The sequence below is a fragment of the Squalius cephalus genome (assembly GCF_949319135.1).
Source record: "Squalius cephalus genome assembly, chromosome: 21".
NCBI lineage: Eukaryota > Metazoa > Chordata > Actinopteri > Cypriniformes > Leuciscidae > Squalius > Squalius cephalus.
The window spans coordinates 32171958-32193208 of record NC_137142.1 but is presented as its reverse complement, the minus strand read 5'-3'; the positions used below and the strand labels follow the sequence as shown (position 1 = coordinate 32193208).

At 36.2% G+C, this 21251-nt stretch overlaps 1 protein-coding gene across 4 annotated transcripts in view; it reads right to left on the bottom strand.

Annotated features, from left to right (window-relative positions):
- Nucleotides 1-125: 125 nt before the first annotated feature.
- Nucleotides 126-21251, bottom strand: part of tmem63ba (transmembrane protein 63Ba) — a 37078-nt gene continuing 15952 nt past the window's right edge. For 3 of the 4 annotated variants that reach the window (XM_079854605.1, XM_079854607.1, XM_079854606.1), the window contains 20 exons: nt 18921-19011; nt 15164-15201; nt 14054-14196; nt 13877-13928; nt 13681-13789; nt 12546-12616; nt 11259-11339; nt 10810-10933; nt 10014-10147; nt 9750-9887; nt 8689-8842; nt 7529-7635; nt 7331-7417; nt 6951-7016; nt 6667-6829; nt 6382-6487; nt 6088-6255; nt 4074-4189; nt 3913-3975; nt 126-2533 (listed from right to left, as the gene is read on the bottom strand). In XM_079854605.1, coding sequence (XP_079710731.1) covers nt 2387-2533; nt 3913-3975; nt 4074-4189; nt 6088-6255; nt 6382-6487; nt 6667-6829; nt 6951-7016; nt 7331-7417; nt 7529-7635; nt 8689-8842; nt 9750-9887; nt 10014-10147; nt 10810-10933; nt 11259-11339; nt 12546-12616; nt 13681-13789; nt 13877-13928; nt 14054-14196; nt 15164-15201; nt 18921-19011 — 2158 coding nt within the window. In that variant the 3' untranslated portion in view covers nt 126-2386. The remainder of the gene's footprint in view (nt 2534-3912; nt 3976-4073; nt 4190-6087; nt 6256-6381; nt 6488-6666; nt 6830-6950; nt 7017-7330; nt 7418-7528; nt 7636-8688; nt 8843-9749; nt 9888-10013; nt 10148-10809; nt 10934-11258; nt 11340-12545; nt 12617-13680; nt 13790-13876; nt 13929-14053; nt 14197-15163; nt 15202-18920; nt 19012-21251) is intronic. The other variant, XM_079854608.1, reaches the window with a different exon arrangement.

Sequence of the window (21251 nt, the reverse complement as noted above, 5' to 3'; positions counted from 1 at the left end):
GATCCAGGATGCAGTCATACGGACATCACCTACAGTATCTAAGCAGCAAGAGCGTCAGACGTACAAAGCACCGCAGTTACTCGTTGTCCAAACAAGATCAATAAAAAAAAGAAAATGGCTTGAAATTGTTACATACACCATGATAATGTTACATATTTCACACGAAGTGCATAGCCTACAGTGTTATTTGCATTTAAAAGTTACAAAGCTCCTCAGTGATTGATAGATTAGTGTGATATACATAAATTAACTAAAAATCTCACTGATTAGCTTCCTAATGTTCTAATTCACAAGCTTACATACTGTACACCCGACGACTGTTTCAAGTCAACATTTGTTGCAGAAAATGACAGTTTAAACACTGCATTGCTATTCGTGTAAACAAATGACACAATGAGAACTATTTAGGTCCACTAGCAGGAAAGACTAACAAATTAAGGGCTGGACAGAGAAAATAAAATGATGTTAAAGCAAGTACTCGGGCACAGCCTTTGTCTGCTCCAATAACTTTCTTAAAAAATATTTCGTTTCCAGTTCTGACTCGCATTTCAACAATGCACAGAGAGCAAAAATGCAATATGTATATAATGGACAAAGTAGCAAAAATGTCTGAATATGGCGACGACTAGATATAAAGAGTGTAGTTGTCAAAAAAACTAAACGTCTTAATAGTGGTCAATAAATAGTGGTCATTGTACTAGTTTTTGTATTCTTTTTTTCAGACTTCAACCACTAAATGATGCATAAACCCAGTCAAATGATCTCAGAACTGCAAGTGTCAGTGAACAGCTTGTAAATGCACACAGGTAAGAAGAACCATAGCATGGATTCTGTTATTTCCAGTTCTCTTGTAAAAATGCAAAGGAACACACCACAATAGCAACAAAGTAGGCCATATGAAAGACGCATATGTTTATATGACCCAATGAGATTTAGCTATCATCATTACCCAATTTCTATGGTGTTCAGGGATTCTGGGCATGTTTCAATGCACTTTTTTTTTTTTTTACAGTAATTTATAAGTAGTAAAATATGTTTAATGGTTAATGTCTACATCATCATTTGTTAGCGCCAATAAAAATAAAATAAAAATCTGATGAAACCATCATTTCATACCCATGCATAATAAAAAGAAAAATTCCACCTTAAGGTCCACATAGGGAATCTGCTGTGCGTTTAAGTTCAATTTGTTACAGTATCAGTTTATTGACAGAACATTCCACAGTAGAGCAACACAAAGTTGGTCCTTTTGATGCCTGATTCAGAAAGTAGTGTCATATCACGCATGGCGCAAGTATGGATCAGTAATGCAAAGGTTTACATTTAAACTCTTTGAATCATTGGATGGACCTTGAATGGTTACAGGGATAGCGAATTGCCTTTGAGTCTGTTTGTCTTAAAGTGGCTTTTCCAGTTGAGACAATTAGTGTTCGGTGACTGTTTTTTCCTCACAATCCGTTAATTCAGCAGGCTCGTGTGAGTTTTCCACTACTAATGGCCTTTGTGTTAAATACATTCACTTTGGTAGAGAAGAATGGAAAGTTGCGTGAATTAGGCTAATCTGCATGTCTTAAATATATTGTACTATAGTGCCATTTCAGCAGGGCCAAGAAAATGATATTTGATACTCTTGCCGAACTCAAAACTGTAACTCAATAGTCTGTTATTCTGATTGATGTTTATTCAACAAGCTTTTCGAAGATATGTGATTTCACACAATATTTGATAAATTATCAAATCCACCTTCACTGAAATGTTTTGGGCCTCAGATAGTAAACATGGAGAAATTGTTATTGTAGAGCACTGTCTGTTATCTGTTGCCATATACATCTTTTTTTTTGCCAAACTGTATTAATTGACCATTATCCTATGCAACCAATGAAGAAATATCCAGATTTGGGGGTAAAATATGACCTGTATGCGTCTTTGTGAAATCCGCCCTTATATACAATTTTACTGCCCACCTGAGATAGCACTATAGCGGTTTCAATTCATCATAACATAGGTGAATTAAAATTTGAAATGGCAAATTAGTGATCATTACTATTTTTGGTATTATTTACTAGACATGCGCTTGCAAGGGCAAGAAATTTGGTACTGACCAAATGCTGTACGAACAGGGCAAACGATGCAAAGACGAATTATGAAACTATGATGAGCCAGTTTCTTATAGGTGGAGTACAATCACAAGCCACTTCAGATTCTTGACAATTGGCCATCCTGTCTCCAAGCCTTAATAATAAAGGAGTGTTTTAGCTGTCAGCTGTGATGGATTCACACACACACACACACACACGCTCACACACACAAGTGTAGTGTAGTGAGGTGTAGTGGATCTCCTGCTAGTTTCTCTGAAGTTCAGTACATGGTGTGACCCTGGCATGGGTCACTGATGCACCTCGTTCTCAATAAGGCTGTCCTCTCCGGACTGGAAATCCCCCTCGGTCACCACTTCCTCATCCTGTGAGGACGCCTGGCCCTCGTCCTCGCCAGTGCTCTTCTCGTCCTGTAAGACTTGAGCGACGTACGTCTGCTGATAATAGAAAGAATGTGAAGATGTAAAGCTGAGAAAATAATCAGAGCTGACACATCAATGCCATATGAACAACTACTAGCCTACATAACTACTGTTTGACACTAAAAACTGTAACTGTTAAATGTAACTGATTTGTATACAAACATTAAAATTACGCAAAGACGTTTTTCATAATAATAACCTTTTAATGACAATTACGTTGTTTCTACTCTAATTCGTTTTTTTGAAATATAACATTTGATAAATTTAAACTTGTTTCATGATTAATTTATTCAAACATACATTAAATATTGAAAAACATGTTAATTAAAAATATAATGAATATGTAATATAGTGCATATATTAACAAAATACACCTCTCTAAAGCAAATTGTTCCAGCTGACTAAAGAGTTTATGGTCCCTGAATGGCTTTTCTGAGGTAAACATAACATCACGTGACATTGTTTACAAGCTGTTTTATTGAAGTCTTTCCGCGGTTGAACACTGAGCGATTACATGAGACATCATGATACGTATTTGTACTGTATCTTTCAACATACCTTCAGATGTTCATTCATGCTTATTTTGAGCTTAAACTAGTAGTAAAGCAGAAGAGATGATCAGGTCAAGTGCTGCTCGAATTGAGGCGTCTACAGTATTTTGTCACACCACATTAAAGTGTGCCAAAGCAATATTTATTGTTTGAATTTTGAATTTTGAAAAAAAAAAAAAAAACAGAATTTGAAAGCTGAGACTTTCTTTTATATCAAGACTAACAAAGCACAAAGCTTTTTGCGATTTATTGGATGGGAGGTGCTACAAAGTTTTGTTCATTAATCAACTGAAAACAGCATAGACTAAAATAATTGATTCTTGGAATTTAAGAATCGATATCATCGGTTCATCAAAATGAGAATCGATTAAAATTAGGGCTGTCAAACGATTAATCGCGATTAATCGCATCCAAAATAAAAGTTTGTTTTTACATAATACATGTGTGTGTACGGTGTATAATTATTTTCTATATATAAATACACACACATGCATGTATATATTTAAGAAATATTTGCATGTATATACTGTGTATATATATTTATATTATATATAATTTATATTATATATAAATATTTTATATATAAATAACACATTTTCTTAAATATATATATGCATGTGTGTGTATTTATATATAGAAAATAATTATACTCCATACACAGACATAAATTATGTAAACAAACTTTTATTTTGGAAGCGATTAATCGCGATTAATCGTTTGACAGCCCTAATTAAAATCAATAATTTTTTTAACCCAGCCCTGCTAAAATCTAGGGATGCAAAAATTCTTTCTTGCTCAATATGATGTGACACAGACACAGCTGTCATGATTATGAAAACTTACCACAGACTTGACAGGTGGGGATGAACCTGGTGCTCGTCCATTGTCCACACCGTCCATGTCAACCTGTTGTGAATACAGGAAGATCACTTTGCTGATTAGAGAAAATGTTCTAGGCTAGACTGTGTATGAAAACTGAAAAATTAGATAAAATTGTTTCTGACCTTATAATTATGCGCACTGAGGTATTTGAAATGACCGAAGACGACATGGCAGAGGCAAATGATGATGGTGATGATCAGAACCACAAAAGTAAACATTGACGTTGGAGCGCTAAAGCCTTTAAAATTTAAAAAGCAAGAGAGAAAAAACATGTTAGAGACATGACAATAATCTTTGTGCAGTTAATCTGGAGTATAGTTTCTAAAGCCCTATTTCAACAGTAATCCTTTTTGACCACTGAATTGAAATGCACCACATGGTAACTGTTGCACTTTGTGGTAATGTGCGCACATTTTAAATACGGACACTTTTATTACTGAAATGCTGGAAACTGTTTACAAGAATAATATTACATTCACCACTCCAATACTGTTAGTATATATATTATATACATTCAATTAATTAATTATATAGATAAATGAGGGCTTTTTTATCTAATTAATTAGACAAATTTGACTGAGAAATTACCCCAAAGATAATTTAAAGCCATTGTGTACAAAAAGTAGCTTTAGAATTCTTTATTTGATTCAACATTTATTACACATAATCTTTTATGCATCAACGGCCATGAGGGTGAGTAAATGACAGAATTTTCATTTTTGGGTGAACTATACCTTTAATGGGTTTTTATTAATATTATGGATTTTTTTTTAATTTTTTTATGAAATTATACTCTAAATAAGAACCTAAACTGCCAGTAGGTGGCAGTAAATGTCTAAATGAGTATGTCATTGGGCCCTATCATACACTGGTGCAATGCAGCGCCAGGCGTGACGCAAGTGTTTTTTGCTGGTTTCAGCCCGACGCAGTTATCATTTTCACGTCCTGCACACGTTGTTTAAATGGCAAATGCATTTGCGCCCATCTGTTTGCCCATGGGATTGCTGGTCTGAGAAATGAGGAGTGTTCAGGCGCATTGTTGGCGCGTTGCTATTTTGAGGCAACAGAAATAGACTGCGCCATTGACCAACTGAAACCTGGTCTCAAGTCAATGGCGAAATATTTTTTTTGTTATTTAAAGAGCGCTTTAGTAATGTGCACCTATAGGCGGGTCCACAACGCAGTACACTCTGCTTATTACACACACAGGTACGTGCAGCAGCACACAGACTAGCCAAATATTAAAAATAAAAGGATTACAATGTAAAAGATTATTATAGTGTACATAAAGATATGGTGGAATCCGGCTTGTCCCGTAGGTGATCTGCTTATGCTTTATCCTCGCGCACGAGCAGATCCGTTTCCTCTCTGGAGAAGAGTTCAGTCTTTCTACAATTAAATTCCTCCATGTAAATAGCGAATCCGCCATGGTGCGAGCACAACTTGCTTTTAAAGGGAATGTGAGATGAGACTCTGATTGGTTTATTGCATGTTACGCCCAAAACACACCCATTACTCATTAAGAGAATAGGGGCAACACTTTTGGACCATGCTGACCATTTTTCCCGTCGTAAAACTAGCAAAAGTGGATTCGGACACGGCCGAAGTGCACTTGCGTTGTGCGCTTTACACCATGCGCTTAAAACGTTAAAATAGGGCCCATTGAGTCATTCAATTTATTCAAATGGCTGATTCATTTAGGAATTAAGTAAATGGCTTTCTTTATGAATGGGCCATTTAATCATTTGATTCACCCGATTGATTCGCTCAAAACACAGATTCGTAAAATACAACAGTTCTGCTCTGGCTTTATAGGTAATATTTTCGTAAGCAAAATTGAGCAAAAGCAGACAATATTGTGTCTAAACTATAACACAATATTAACTTAGTTATTGAACGGTTGAATAAAATCGGGACAAAAACATCACTCGCATAATATTGCGCTGCATCCATCATTTTGAGAGATAAAATGCAAGACAGAAGTTTTGTCACTGAGGTGCCATGCAAATTTATTTTTACAGACATCCCCATGAGAAACAACTACTGTCCGAATAGGACTTCTGACACCTAAAAAGGCTGTGTAGGAAGGAAGCTCATTAGTGTTTAGAACAGAGCCACTGTTTGGCGGTGTCTTACTTGTACGGACAGTAGAGAAGAAGAGCAGCCAGAAGAGGCAGAGGATGGGTGCTGCCACCACTTGGTTGACAGCTCCAGAGTGGATTTTCTTATCCAGTTTGGAGGGCAGGTAGGCATAATACATGTTATACCTGTCCACCAGGTGCTTCAGTAGCATATACATCAGGCCTGCAGACAAAATTAAAGTCAGACTGGTTTTTACACTGTTTGAAGATGATGTGTGTGGTGTTTGCCAGTGGAAAAACCACCACCACAATACAGGAATTCTTCTTCAGTGAGTAATGTGCAACTCACCAAATGGTACAATAATTGGACAGGTGATGCTGTAGGTCATGACCACAGTGAAGACGTTCATCATCCAGGCATAAGCAGCTCCAAACTGGAACTCATAAGCTTGATGCTGTAACAAAACACAACCACACGTGAATCACAACAAATGAGTTATTGAGCATAATGAGAGGAATTCAGAAAACAAAGGATTGAATAAATACATTAATGGATGAGATATATTGAGTAATCATGTTTATATGGTTATAATAGTAAGGCTGAGTATCGTTTACACTTGCAAACTACACAGACCTTCTTCACGTTGCGCCTCTCGGCAGCTGAACGTGCCAGGCACAGTCGGATCATGTACATGAGAAAATAAGGAATGCGTAACAGGTCCATGGCGTTACCGATGAAAGCAGATGCGATAACATAGTTCACAAAGAAAGCTCCGTTATCTGGAAGGAAGACACACCTAAAGGAAAAGAAATCAAGCCATAAAAACTTGGATCTGCAATCTCAAAATGTATGTGCATAAACCAAATGTTTTGCAAATCCTTTAATCAAAACAGGATGTTAGAACTGCAAACCCTTACTCGAATCGGACTTTTGCCTGGTCAAGAAATGTCTTGTCAAAGAGCCACCGGAAGAAAACATCCAAACTGCATTTAGGAAAAGATCATATGAAATGTTTAATGCAAATGAGAAACAGAAAAAGGCAATATTTGTATTTGAAAAATAATTTTCAGAATATACAAATTACTATAATTTCAAATTGAAATATACATATCATTATAAATTAGCACAAATTTGCATGCATCAACAATTCTGTCAAAATGTTGTTTATTCAGGATAATGTTGCAAAATACAAAATTGGGGCTCAGTAGCTATTGTGAAAAATTGTTGGAGGATACAGTCAGTGTTCTTTAAAGTTATATGAAAACTAAAGTTATATAAACCAGGTATGATAAAATACCTGCTCAGGCCCAGAGATGGCAGCAGCAGAACCATAAAGATGAGGAAGGTGTAGCATTTGTGCATGGTGGTTCTGTTCTCTCCAGATCTGAGAAGCAAAGGTCATATACTCTCTGAGTCCACCACAATATTTAGCTTAGCATCTATAAATGATGAAAGCATTAAAAAATACATTGATATACAGGGTTTGGCATTGTACCGTGTCCAGTGGGCCTCAAAGAAGGCAGAGTAGTAGACGATGGTGGGGAGAAGGGCCGAGAAGCACCACAACAGCAGGGTGGGGAAGAACTGAGTGATGATGGGGTTCTGGAGGAACAGACACAGAGGGAAAGGAGGGAGGTGATGAGTGACAGAGTCATGACCCCCATAGTCACACTGCATTGTGATGTGCATTAGGGCTGGGTATTGACACAAATTTCACAATTCGATTCGATTCAATATTGATTATTTTGGATATCAGGTACAATACATTCTCAAGGAAAACAAATCTCTTAACTATTATTGTAAACTATGGGAGTCAGTTGTAGCCTATAGGCTTCATTAGCCTACTATAATATTGAAGGTAAAAATGAACTGATTTGTATACAAACACTTAAATTACACTTTTATGTATTTTTATAATAATAAAGTTATATGAAATTATATAAACATTTAAATGGTGGCTGTCATAAAAAACTTTCCAAATTTATTCAAACATGCATTAAATATTGAAGAACATTAAAAATGATAATGAATATGTAATATGGTGCATGTATTTAGTGAAATGCTCCTCTCTAGAGTTATTTTTTCTAGCTGACTAACGAGTTTATGGTCACTGGATGTGGTTTTTCTGAGGTAAATGTGAAGTTACATGACATTGTTTACAAGCTGATTTACTGACGTCTTTCCACGGTTGAAACACTGATTGGGCGATTCCATGTCACATGATACGGATTTCGATAAGTTGTACTCTATCTTTTAACACACTTTCAGATGCTCATTCATGTTTATTTCACGCTGTAACTGGTATTATTAAGGCGGAAGAGAAGATCATGTGCTTCTCTTGAGCTGAGCCAGAGCGATCTCACGCCACACCAAAACGGTAATTATGTTTTTGAATTTCGTAAGAAAATGGACGTAATTTGAAATCTGAGACTTTGTTTCATATCAATAATAACAAAGCACAAAGATTATTGTGATTAATTGGATGGGATGCGCGCAACAATGTTCCATTCTTTCATCAACTGAAAACAGGATGACTAATCGATTCTTGGGATTTAAGAATCGATATCGGTTCGTAAAAATGAGAATCGATTAAAATTGAGAAATCGATATTTTTTACCCAGCCCTAATGTGCATGATGTTTAACAGTCTCCTTACATTTAGGTACTCCACGGGTTTGGTGACGTTGAACTTGTCCATGGTGGAGATGATGATGGCAGGGGTGGTGAGGAAGAAGAGCAAGATGAAGAGAAAGCAGTTGATGACAAGGCAGCGGAGCCACCAGTTGAGGCCACCAGTGGACAAATGCTCCCTGTGGAGAACAAAGTACAAGGTACATACAAGATCATTTATACAACTACTATAAGTATATCCAACCTTACCTTAATAATACATACAGTACATTTACGTTAAGCAGCATTCTCTATATAGCAAATCTGACCTACTTGATATTGTCAAAAAATGTAAACTATATTATCGCATATATATTCGCAAATCTCGGGTGTGTGACTGTTGCAAAAATGTATAATTATAGTACAGCTCCATATAAAAAGTTTAATATATTACATCCAACTTTAATCTCATACATACAATACACTTCCAAAAAGCGATGTAAACTATAGCAATTCTCAGCTGCCTTGATTTTTTTATATTTCGTTATATCCTTGGCCAGCTCTTTTTATAAAAGTGGATATACAAGTATGTCCAAATACATACAGAATATCTCAACTGCTTGATTGCTTGTATTGTCGCAAAATGTAAACTATAAAAATGTATATTGTTGCCCAGCTCTAATCTGCTAAATGCGACTATAGGGCATGAAGATATTAAAATATTATAAACATTAAAATCATATTTGTAAAGCTGCTTTGACACAATGTGTATTGTGAAAAGTGCTATACAAATAAATTTGACTTAACAATACTCTCCAAAAATAGCCTAGTTACATATTGCATATTAAAATGGCAAGCCCTAGTCAATATCATACAAGTAATAATAAAATTAATAATAATATGCTTTATGCAACTTCCAGTCCACAATGAAATATTGTGGTATCATCAATTTCAGATTTTCCTGCATGTAAAACAAATAGATGTACGGTTTATTCTGGAGAATTAACTGCCCATTAACACAGGAAGAAACTGACCAAAGTGGATCCTGTCTAGCACTGTGAAACTACAATCATAATAAATTCATGAGATTCAAGATGAGGATGTTACCAGTAAACATTCTGTGGATTTGGAGCATATGTGACTGTCCAGTTGAATGTGTTGAGCCCGTTGCTGTGAGGGGAGGACTTCGGCTCTCGTCGACAGTGACAGCCATGACACTGACACGCATTAAAATCTTTCAGGATGCTGGGAAAGGAAAAAAACAAACAGATATTATGGTACCTCAAAGAATACATTGGTACTACCATGATCATTTTCAGTACTTTGGTTAGTGTCAACACACACAGATACCAAAATGTCTATTAGACTTACAGGGCTGTCATGGCTTCATTCTGGAAGGTAACAAAAGCCATTCCAAGAGGTTTAGTGTTGACTTTCTCACGTTCTTTTCTGTATTCTTCCTTTAGTTTGGCCTCAAGGTTAGTGTAGTAGTTGACAGCCTCTTCCTGCAGGGATGGATTAACGTTACAAGATTTAGACATCACTACTGAAAAACTTTTTGTTGTAAAGACCCCATGAAATAAAAATATATGATATGATATTCTGGTCTCTAGATATGGCACAGGTCCCATCCTCAATGCAATGTGATGTGATTTTCTGGCCTGTTTGATCAACTGACATTGCATTTTGCGCAAAAGGAAAGGTGCTTTGAAGGGAAAAATGTCCTCCCTGTAACTTACTAGAGAGGCATTACCGTCATCGTCCAGAAGGGGGGGATGTGTGCTATGGAAAAATGGCTCTTGTGATAAACTGTAAGTCTGCTTATCTAATGAGGACACTTGGGAGCTGCTTAATATACCAGCGCTGATGTTGAACATGTCTCACAGCAGCAGAGCGTACATCATCCTGACTAATATGACTGTAAATACAATGAAGCGTAATTACAGGCAGCAAGACAGCGGCTCTGACATCCTGACTGCGTGTCTACTGGGGAAAGGTTATGCATTTATGATTTACATTTGAATGTGAAGTGAAATGCATGATGGTTCATGTACTAATATGAGATCTAGATACCCGCTACTATTCAGAACACTTTGGGCGGAGTGACTGGAGAGGTTATAATGCATGTGACATGTGAAACTCCCATGAGCCTCAGGGTGACACTGACCTGCTCGCAGCCATTGATGATGCAGCAGCAGAGGTGGCCACAGGGTTTGGGGTTAATCATAGTGGGAATGTGCTCCTTGGCCATCAGGTCCGTGTAGAACTTTTTGCTGCGTTCCGCCTTTTTCCTGTAGCAATTTACATTAACATATGATAATGTAAACAAATAAAATATATATTTTTAAACAAACACATAAATAACTAAATGAAGTACCTGACTGGGCAAGAGGCCTCATTTACTATCTATCCATCTATCTATCTTTTATTAATCACAATAGAAATAGAGTAGATATCAATGCCATTTGATGCTGTAATTTTTATGCAAATTTTATTTTATTTATAAAAAAAAAAAGGAATGGACACAAATTGGCACTTATTTATATAAAGTTACTTGTGTACAATACTTAAAATAGTGACTGAAACTGGTCTCAACTCAGCTTGTAAGATTTTTACCTTTCAGACTCCAGAGACATAAGCTTGGCAACATCGTAACAAATGCGAGCATCCAGAACTACGCAGTTTTCATATGCTTTCCTGGATATTAAAACAAAGAGATAAAAAAGTGAGAACATGTAAGAGACAAAAAAAAAGTAAATAAAAGAATCACATGAGGGGGACAGAAAGTATGTCTACTAATTCCCACTTTCTCATTTTAACGTGGCACTGGAACACAATGTTGATAGTGTTGCTGGAGCCAGACTTCACTATTGTCTGGCGCTCACTGTAGTTTATGCTAGCCAAGAATTGCTCACTTAGACAGAAAGCGACTGACCACCAAGTAAAATGAAGCCACTGCTTTTTTATGTGATGCACAGAGGCGAGTAAATCTAAAATCAATGATACCAAAATAAAAGACTGGCATGCAACAAATTGGTAGGCTTTTCAAATAATGACACAGCAGACTCTGTGAGACGATGTACACGCTGAAGACAGGAGTGGTACATTTGTACACTATGAAGTCAAAATTTCCATCAGTTCTATGGGAGTCTACAGGGCTGATGATTTTTTTCCCAGTTGGTTGCAGTAGGGGAGATTGCAATATGCTTTGAGATGCCTGTGAGACTAAGGCTTAGGTATCAGTTCTACTTTATTATGTGTTTGTTCTACACATCCTCTTTATCCTCCATCTACACATCCTGCCTTCTATCTCTCTCTTTCTCACTCGGCCTGGTGGTCTGGACCCCATCTGTGTTTTCCCAGAAATCCTTGACATAGACACTGAAAAAGACATGTATTGTCCTGACACATTCTTCAGCAGTAAATGAGATTAGATAAACTGAGTGGATGGACACACTGAACGTCTTGTAGCCACATGACCACTTTCGAACAATTAAAACAGTTAAGGTTGTCATTTTCTTACATGTCTCAGGACTAAGCCTAGGCATCTTAGTGTGCTTGAATTTACTGAGTGGTTTGGGATAGTTCACACCAAAATTAAAATCCTCATGTCCAAAAGAGAACACAAGAAGATCCAGCAAAAGGTCTAAACAACATTGGACCCCCACTGAATTTCATTGTAAGTGGGAAAAACTCTTCAAAATATCTTCTCTTTTTTCAAGTCATACAAGTGCATAAAATTGAGGAGATTTACCCTTCCATATGTAAAGCGCTTTGAGTACCTAGAAAAGCGCTATATAAATGTAACGAATTGTAATTACACACTTCATCTTTACTGATGATGAGAAGGTAGATCCTAATTAGTGTTGAGACATAACATTTGTGTTTTCAGCAAGAACTTACTCAAAATGCTGCTTTATATCATTCTCTTCTGCATATTTTGCGATCCCGTTAATGAATAAAGTGCGTTTCACCTGTGAAAGCAGACAATGTGGAGACATTAGAGTACAGTTTGTAAGCATTAGAAATATTATTTCAACCATAATATTGATTGATGCTCTATGTTGATCTCCATTAAGAGAGCAATTTCATGCAGCACAAAACTATGGATCTTAGTTAGGATATACATATTTAATTTGATACAAAGGACAGCGAGTCTGTGAAGGGACATTTATCTGTTCTTATCATATCAGTTCACTTTGTTAAAAATCAACATGAAATGACCAACCAAGTTTACATTCTTTGATGATTCATCTGTGCACATTATAAATGTTTTCATCATTCATGTAATTTTTCATCAAAACATAATATGCCTCTGAAGCGACTTAATTGCCAAGCTCTCTTATTTTCAAACTCCTTTTTCACATTTTTTAAATTCCTAATGGATAAAACCAAGTCCCACGCTTCATTATTTTCAGGTTGAATATCCAGTTTCAAAAAATGTGCCAGATTACGCAAGAAAAGTGGGTTGCAATGGGCTGTTTACCCTCACTTTGGCTCATAACTCTCTCTCAGGGAAAGTGAAATATTTGAGTAATGTGGGTTTATTCCAAAATAAAATCTGAAAATAAAGAAATGTTCCTGGCTCAATTAAAGTGGTTGTTACTGTAAGTGTAAGATACTTACAACTGAATTAAAACATTAAAATTGGCCAGTGTTCCTCAGGGTTTAAAAGCAGAAATGTGACGCTTATAAGTTATGTTACAATTATTTTATGTGGTACAGGACATTATTGCTAAATATGCTGTGTAGACTATCATTTACTATTATAGTTTTTATTTATATTTTGAATAGTTTTTATATTTTTGTTTGAGTAGATCAAGTTAAACTAAATGAAAATGAGAAATGTTGCCTTGGCAACTAGCTGAAAAAAAAAAAAAAAATTTTTAAATAATTTTTATTTTAGTTAACGTTTACCTTATTTCAAGTAACGAAAATGTTGTTGTAATTAACTTTAATAACCCTGGCTGTAAATAGAAACTTGTATTGAACCCAGAGCATTTCTTTAAAGTGTTTTGTGTAAGTTGTCTCTGCTCACCAAGTCATCCTCTTTGTAGTGCATCTTTGATGTGTGTCGTCTCATGCTGTACACAGTCAGTAACAGATATAAGCAGGCAAATGTAGTGTGCAACCATAGCAGGTTATTACTAAAACAGAGAGAAAAAAAGAGCTGATGCATTCATCAACAATCTTTCAAAGGTCAAGTAAGTGTCACAGACAATAGCCGCGCTTACTCAGAATATAAGTTGGCTATTGTAGTTCGCCCAAAACTGTAGGCATTATTTTCTGGAGAAAGAAAAGACAAGAAACAGGTTATAGGGGTATACACTAAAGGAAGAGAAACTCGAATGGCTGCATTCAGACATGCTGTATAATCCCAGATGACTCACTCTTAAACTTTCCTGACTCACCTAATAGGTCTCCTGAGAAGTTAACGGGCAGGACAATGCCCACAGAGAGCACGCCCACCACCACCAACAGACCAATGATGTGCCGTTGGAATGAGAGGTAGTGGACGGCATCCTCGCCACACTTCTCCCTGATCTCGTCATCTCTGGAAGGGTGAGAGAGATGTGTTAGTATACCAATACGATTTTTATTCATAATTGTACTGATAATTAAATTGTTAACAATAAAATAATAATAATAATAATAAATACATTGTAAAGCTGAAAAAAGTAAAATAGACATGTTTAACAAGATTTCATCTTTAATATGAATTAGTTTGTCTGAATTTTTCATAGTTTTTTCTTGTAAACTTTTAAGTTCCATTTATTTGGTGCTTTGTTCAATCTCAAACCATTATTTTTATTATTAAGATGTCTGCACAAGAGTTAACTGTAATCTGGGCAAACATTAAACTTTGCTGAAATTGAACGTCTCACTTTGGTCTACACTGGAAGTGTTCTGTTTTCTCTGCTAAACTATAATTACTAAAGCTAAAACTGAACCTAAATAAATAATAAAAACTAAATAGACGGCATCCTCGCCACACTTTTCCCTGATCTCGTCATCTTTGGAAGGGTGAGAGAGATGTTTTAGTATACCATTTTGTTATTGTTACCATTAACCATTAATAATAAAATCTATAATTTATTAATATTATTTTTAATAAACAAGCACAATATCTAGTTCACAATATAAACAAAATAGCACTATAGTAATAAAATATTTGAAAACATTTGATACACTACATTGAAGTATTTGACATTTCAGTGCATATAATATAATATAATATAATATAATTTAATTTAGGCTAATCTTGTTATGTACTTGTTATAACTGGAATAATTGGACTAATCTTTTTCTGGTGTATCGTTGCTACTTCCTCATTTCCTCTACTTCTAATTTGAAAAAGACCACAGACACTGCTGGAGTTTTGTGATCAAAAATCGCACCATTTTGGATAGTTTTTGCAGCATAGTTCCTATAGTTAGTAAGTCTTCACATTTTGAAGTTACAGTATGTTGACATAAACAGAAATACAGTATGTTCATAAAGTAAAAGCAGAAAGGACTCACTTTATCCTGAAGATGGCAGTTAGCCAGGAACAGAGACCCTACAAACAAAGAACATCAAATTCAATGTACTCTCTCTAACTATTGTCTGTCAATCACCTCAACATTCAGAGACATTGACAATGTCTCCAATGCAGTTTCAGGAGTTGTTAGAGGCTGCCTGGGTGCACGTGACACCTGTTTACATAAATGTAGTTATTCCAGATCCCAGCAGGGAAGGGAGAGGCAAACAAATGGCTGTCAAAAGGCATATGTGCGCCATTATGAAACCCACAGGTGTGTGTGCATTAAGAGATAGAGCTGTGGTAGATGGCAAGAAATACGGCCTGTACTGTGTGAACATTAGCGTGAGAGAGTGCATATAGAGAGTGAGCAAGGAAGACAAAGGGAATGTTCAGAATGGCAAACTTTTATTGCAGGTTTACTACTTTTTTCAGTATGCAGTATGAATACTGTGAACAGTATGCAAATTTTGCACAGAAAACCGGATGATCATCTGCTTTCGAGAGTGAACCGTTTCAAATGACTCATGCCAGGGCTTGCACCTCTCAACATGTGTCATGTGCTACTTTGAAGAATCAAAAATACAAAACTGGTATGCACATCCCAAACACCCAGATTGGGCTCAGGTGCAGGACATCAAAATAACTTAAACAAAGAAAAGTGAAGTCCGACTCCGCACACTGCATGCTACTCACGATAAATTATTAAAAGCACAACGTTTTGAGATGAAGACCTGATGGTCGAAACGTTGTCCTTTTAATAAATTTATCTTGAGTAGCATGCAGTGTGTGGACTTCACTTTTCTTTTTTTGTTCATGTGCTACTTTGACCTTCACAAAAAAGCATTGCACATAAAATCTTATTTTATTTATAATTAACAATAGTGTTTATTTTTATGCTTTTAGTTTTAACTTTAACTATTGTTGTAGTTAACGATACTAACCCTGATAAAGACACATAGGAACAATATTGTTGAAATCACTTTCAGAACGGCTTTTTCTAGCTGATGAACGAAAAATATTGACAATCTGAGCCAATCAGAATCCACCCAACTTTAAAGAACTCAAGCATTTAAAGTGGCAGACGCTAAAACTGCAGTGTACACTTGTAATAAACAGAACATTATTGGTCATTGGTGGACGCTAATGTGTAGTTATCGTTATGCAACCCCATTTCCAGAATGGTTGGGACATTTTGTAAAATGCAATAAAATCAAGAATCTGTCATTTGTTAATTCTCTTGAACCTTTATTTAACTGACAAATGTACAAAGAAAATATTTCCAGTGTTTTCACTGACCAACTTAATTTTATTTTGTAAATATAAACAGGTTTTGATTTTGACGGCTGCAACACACTCCACAAAAGGTGGGACAGAGGCATGTTTACCACTGTGTCACACCACCTTTCCTTTTAATTACACTTTTTAATAATTTGGGAATTGAGGATACTAATTGTTGCAGTTTTGCCCAATCTTTTCTGATACAAGACAGCTGCTCAACAGTTCATGGTCGTCGTTGTCTGATTCTCCTTTTCATGATGGGTCATACATTTTCAATAAGAGACAGATCTGGACTGCAGGCAGACAGTCAGGCACATCCCTTCTATGGTGCAGTGTCTAGAAACCACTCAGATTTAGCATGTGCAGAACGAGGCCTGGCATTGTCTTGCTTCCCAGGGAAGATGTCATCTTGATAGCAGTTTATGTCTCTGTACAATCAAAATATATGCCTCCATGTCAGTGATACCTTCACACAAATGCAAGTCACCCATATCGCTTGCACTGATGCACCCCAGTACCAGGACAGATGTTTGCTTTTGCACCCGTCACTGATGAAAGTCTGGTTTGTCCCTTTTGTCTTTGGGACTGAGAACTCGATGTCTGTTTTTCCCCAAAACAAGCTGCAACATGGACTCATCTGACCACAGCACACACTTTCACTGTCTTCTAGACCATCTGAGATGAGCTCGGGCCCAGAGAACTCGCCAGCATCTCCGCATAGAACTGATGTATAGCTTTCTCCTTGCGTAACAGAGATTCCAGTGGCATTTCTTTATGTAGAGTCAGACTGTGTTAAGTGAAATTGGTTTTCTAAAGTACTCCTGAGCACATGTGGCTGTATGATGGTTTCTCATGCAATGCCGTCTGAGGTCTCTGGATCGGAGATTTCTCTGGATTCCCTGAATTTTTTTACAATATTATGTGTGGTAGATGGTGAAAGACATAAATTCTTTGCAATCTTGCATTGAGAAATGTGATTTTTGAATTGTTTGACAATTCTCTCATGATATTTGACACAAAGTGGTGAGACATGACCCATCTTTGCTTGCAAAGACTGAGAAGCTCCTTTTTCACCCAAACATGATACCCTCACCTATTACCAATTCACCTACTCATTGTGGACTGTTTCAAAAGAGTTGGATAATCTAACCTTTATAATCTTTTCACTTTTATTTTGCCTCTGTCCCAACTTTTTGTAGTGTGTTGCAGCCATCAATATAAAAATTCAAATTTAAAAAACTTTATTATCCATCAACCAGTGATAGATATTTGTCTTAGGTTAAAAGGCTCACATAAACGCAGTACAATCACACACATCACAAAACACAATTAATCCAAAGAAAGTACCTTACAAATATGTACATAAATAAACAAAGGCTTAAAAACAATATACTAATAAAGCTATTTGGTCTTATTTAAAATAGAAATTGCAGTAGGAATAAAAGAGTTCCTGTAAGCCTTCTTTTTGGCCAAAGGAGCTTTAAAGCAGCAACCTGATGGCAGTAACTGAAAAGAGGGATACAGAGGATGAGAGGGGTCAGTAACGATGGAGACTGCTTTCCTCTTTACTGCACAGTTATAGAGATCTACAAGTTGAATCTGCGGGGCCACAATCATTTTTCCGAACAACATTAATTTTCTGAAAAAGTGGTTCAGATAGTGAATATAAGGTATTTGATGAACGAAACCTCCCACAACACAACTCCTTCGTCATACTAATATTCAACTCCAGAAAACTTTCTTTGAACCTCTGGACCATAGAATCAACATATTGTCTACATGTGACCAGGGATTGCTCATCTGTTATGCAAGCCACCAAAGCCATGTCATCAGCATATTTCAAAAGTGACATACCATTAATATCACACTTGATTTAATTTGTATATACAGAAAATAAAATAGGCGATAACACGCAGCCCAGAGGAACCCCCGTATTTACAATAATACTATTAGATTTAAAACCATACATTCTGACATGTTGGGGTCTATCTTTTAAAAAGTCCTTAATCCACAGAACAAGAGTTTAGTTAACTTGTAGTCTCTGTGTTTATATTTGCAAAATACAATTATGTTGGTCGGTGAAAACATTGGAAAACTTTTCTTTGTACTTTTGTTAGGTAAAAAAAGGTTCAAGAGAATTAACAAATCACAGATTGTGATTTTTATTGCATTTTACAAAATGTCCCAACTTTTCTGGAAATGGGGTTGTAGTTATCGCTTTTAGTGTGAATGGAATGCAAATTTACACAGAATAATTATATTATTTATTAATGTGCATAGAATATCGCATAGCGCTTCATTCATAAATCCATAAGATGGAAATTCAAACCGGAAGACAGAACATGAGCGCAACGCTGAAAAAGGGCTGGTCTATACAATGTACACTGTCTATACAGATGTATACTGTGCAGTATGCTAGTATTCCATTCTGAACATAGCCATAAGCATCCACAAAGATGACATTGCAAGCTACTCACGTTGTCCCTTTGGTCAAAGTCGACCGAGCTGGACACAGAGGTGAGACGCTCGTATCGGGAGTCGGCAGGCGTCTGCATGGCGGAGGCCACACTGAACACAAACACACATTATCAAACACATGCCCTCTCTGAGCATTGAACTCAAGCTAACATACAAGTGCACGGTCACTTAAAGGCATGCCACTTCATTCAGCAGTTATTACAATAATGATTAGATTGATGTTGATAATGGAAGATCTGTAATATAAAGTGCTATGATCATTTTAAAGGACTAGTTCAATCCAAAAATCTTCCTCTCCGCTGCAGTTCTCATTTCTCAGTTCAATTAAAAAATAAAAGTATGAGGATTGTCACAGTTAATAATGATGAGACAAACCTGGTGTTACGCACTTTGATGCATTATTTAAAATTAATCAATACAAATGAACAAGATTTCTACACATAAGATTTGGGAACTAATATTTCCAGCAAATAACACATGCTAATTCATTGATAATTTTATGTTTTTTATGTTCTTGACAGTCAAGTCAAGATAAATTTATCGGTATAGTATATTCTGTATATTCACAATACACATTGTTTCAAAATATCTTTACAGAAAATCATGATGTTAATGTTTATAGTATCTTCATGCCTTATAGTCACATTTAGCAAATTAGAGCTGGGCGATAATATAGTTTACATTTTGCGATGATACAAGCAATCAAGCAGTTGAGTTGTGCTATATATACACACACACACACATGTGAGTATACTATATGCATGGGGATACAGTTGGACATACTTATCTATGCAACTTTATATAAAGAGTTGGATGATAATATAGTTACATTTTGCGACAAAATAAATAAAATCACGCAGTTGAGATTTGCTATATATAGTAGATATCGCTTTATGTGAGTGTACTGTATATGCATGCGGATAAAAATGCATACTACGAATAAAAGTGGATTATATTATATTATCTAACTTTATATACACTTTACATTTTGTGACGATATAAACAATCACACAGCCCAAAGTTACTATAAAGTATATATTGCTTTATGCAAGTGTACTGTATTTATGCAGGTAAGTAGGATGTACTAAATATCCCAATTTTTCTATATCTTGTCTTAATCCAAATTATTATCTGGCATGGAAAAAGAGCAAAGGGTGAATAAATGACTATTCCTTTAATAATCTTTACATACCGCCAGTGGTGATAATTTTTTAATGCTGTTTATATATCTATGTGGTGTTTTTAATATGCTTTAACACCCTCAAGCGCCCCCGTAGAACCGGGCCTGTCTGTATAATTACTTTTCTTCTGAATCAGTTTCGGGTTCAAACATATATGGCAGAATATTTCCACTTGCCATTGTGTAGCGTTTACTATAGTTGACCGAGTGGATTAGGTCGTTCAAGCTGAAGTGTGATTGAGTGGAGGTGGGGACTAATTTGCACATTCATGGACCCACGTATACTAAAAGCAAGGGTATAGTTTTACTTAAGCTATTTTAAGGCATGAAGAAATTATTTTCACAGGAAAAAAAACCCATTTAAATATGTCATTGTGATTATCAAAGATTAGGTTTAAGGGATAAAATGATTGACCCCAGGCGGATTTTAAGTGATGGGCACGGCTATGCCTTTCAGGCTCAGATTACCCCAGCTCCATCAGGGCATATCAAGGCTAACCACATGTTGGGCATGCAGCAATAAGTGACTGTGCACATACAAACGCAAACACAGAATTAGCATCAGAGGCTCAGGGGCATTACACACAGATTGTTCACAAAGAGACTGCAGTAAACCTATAAAGGAGATGAACATGCAGAGAGGAGCATACATTTGATTTGAGGCAGAGCGTGTTAAACAGAGATACACAAAGACACTACTTTAACATAGATACAATGACCTCCAAAAGCCACAATTCATAAGTATGAACTTCAGTGCATTAAATAAAATATCCTAGAAAGCGGCAAACGTATTTAGCTGCCTGTTTTTAAAATAAAACTGACAAATGGCATTCTGTTTGATGATTTGCAATCTAATTCATTATGCATCTGTGCCTTAAATATCAAAATAGTTTTTGGGGCCAGTGTATGTGTCATTCTCTGACTACAATATCCACGAACATTTGGACTGATTCTATAGAACAACTTCTATAGGGCCCTTCTAATAAGTATTAGTGCTTATTGCTTGTCAATGACAAAAACAATCAAACAACCGGACAAATCACAGGTATTCATCAAAACAAGGTCTTCCAGTCACACAGGGGTTTTCTATGACATCACAGGATTTTTTACCTCTCCCTGTAATCCTCTTCCCTGTGGGACCTATAGGGCG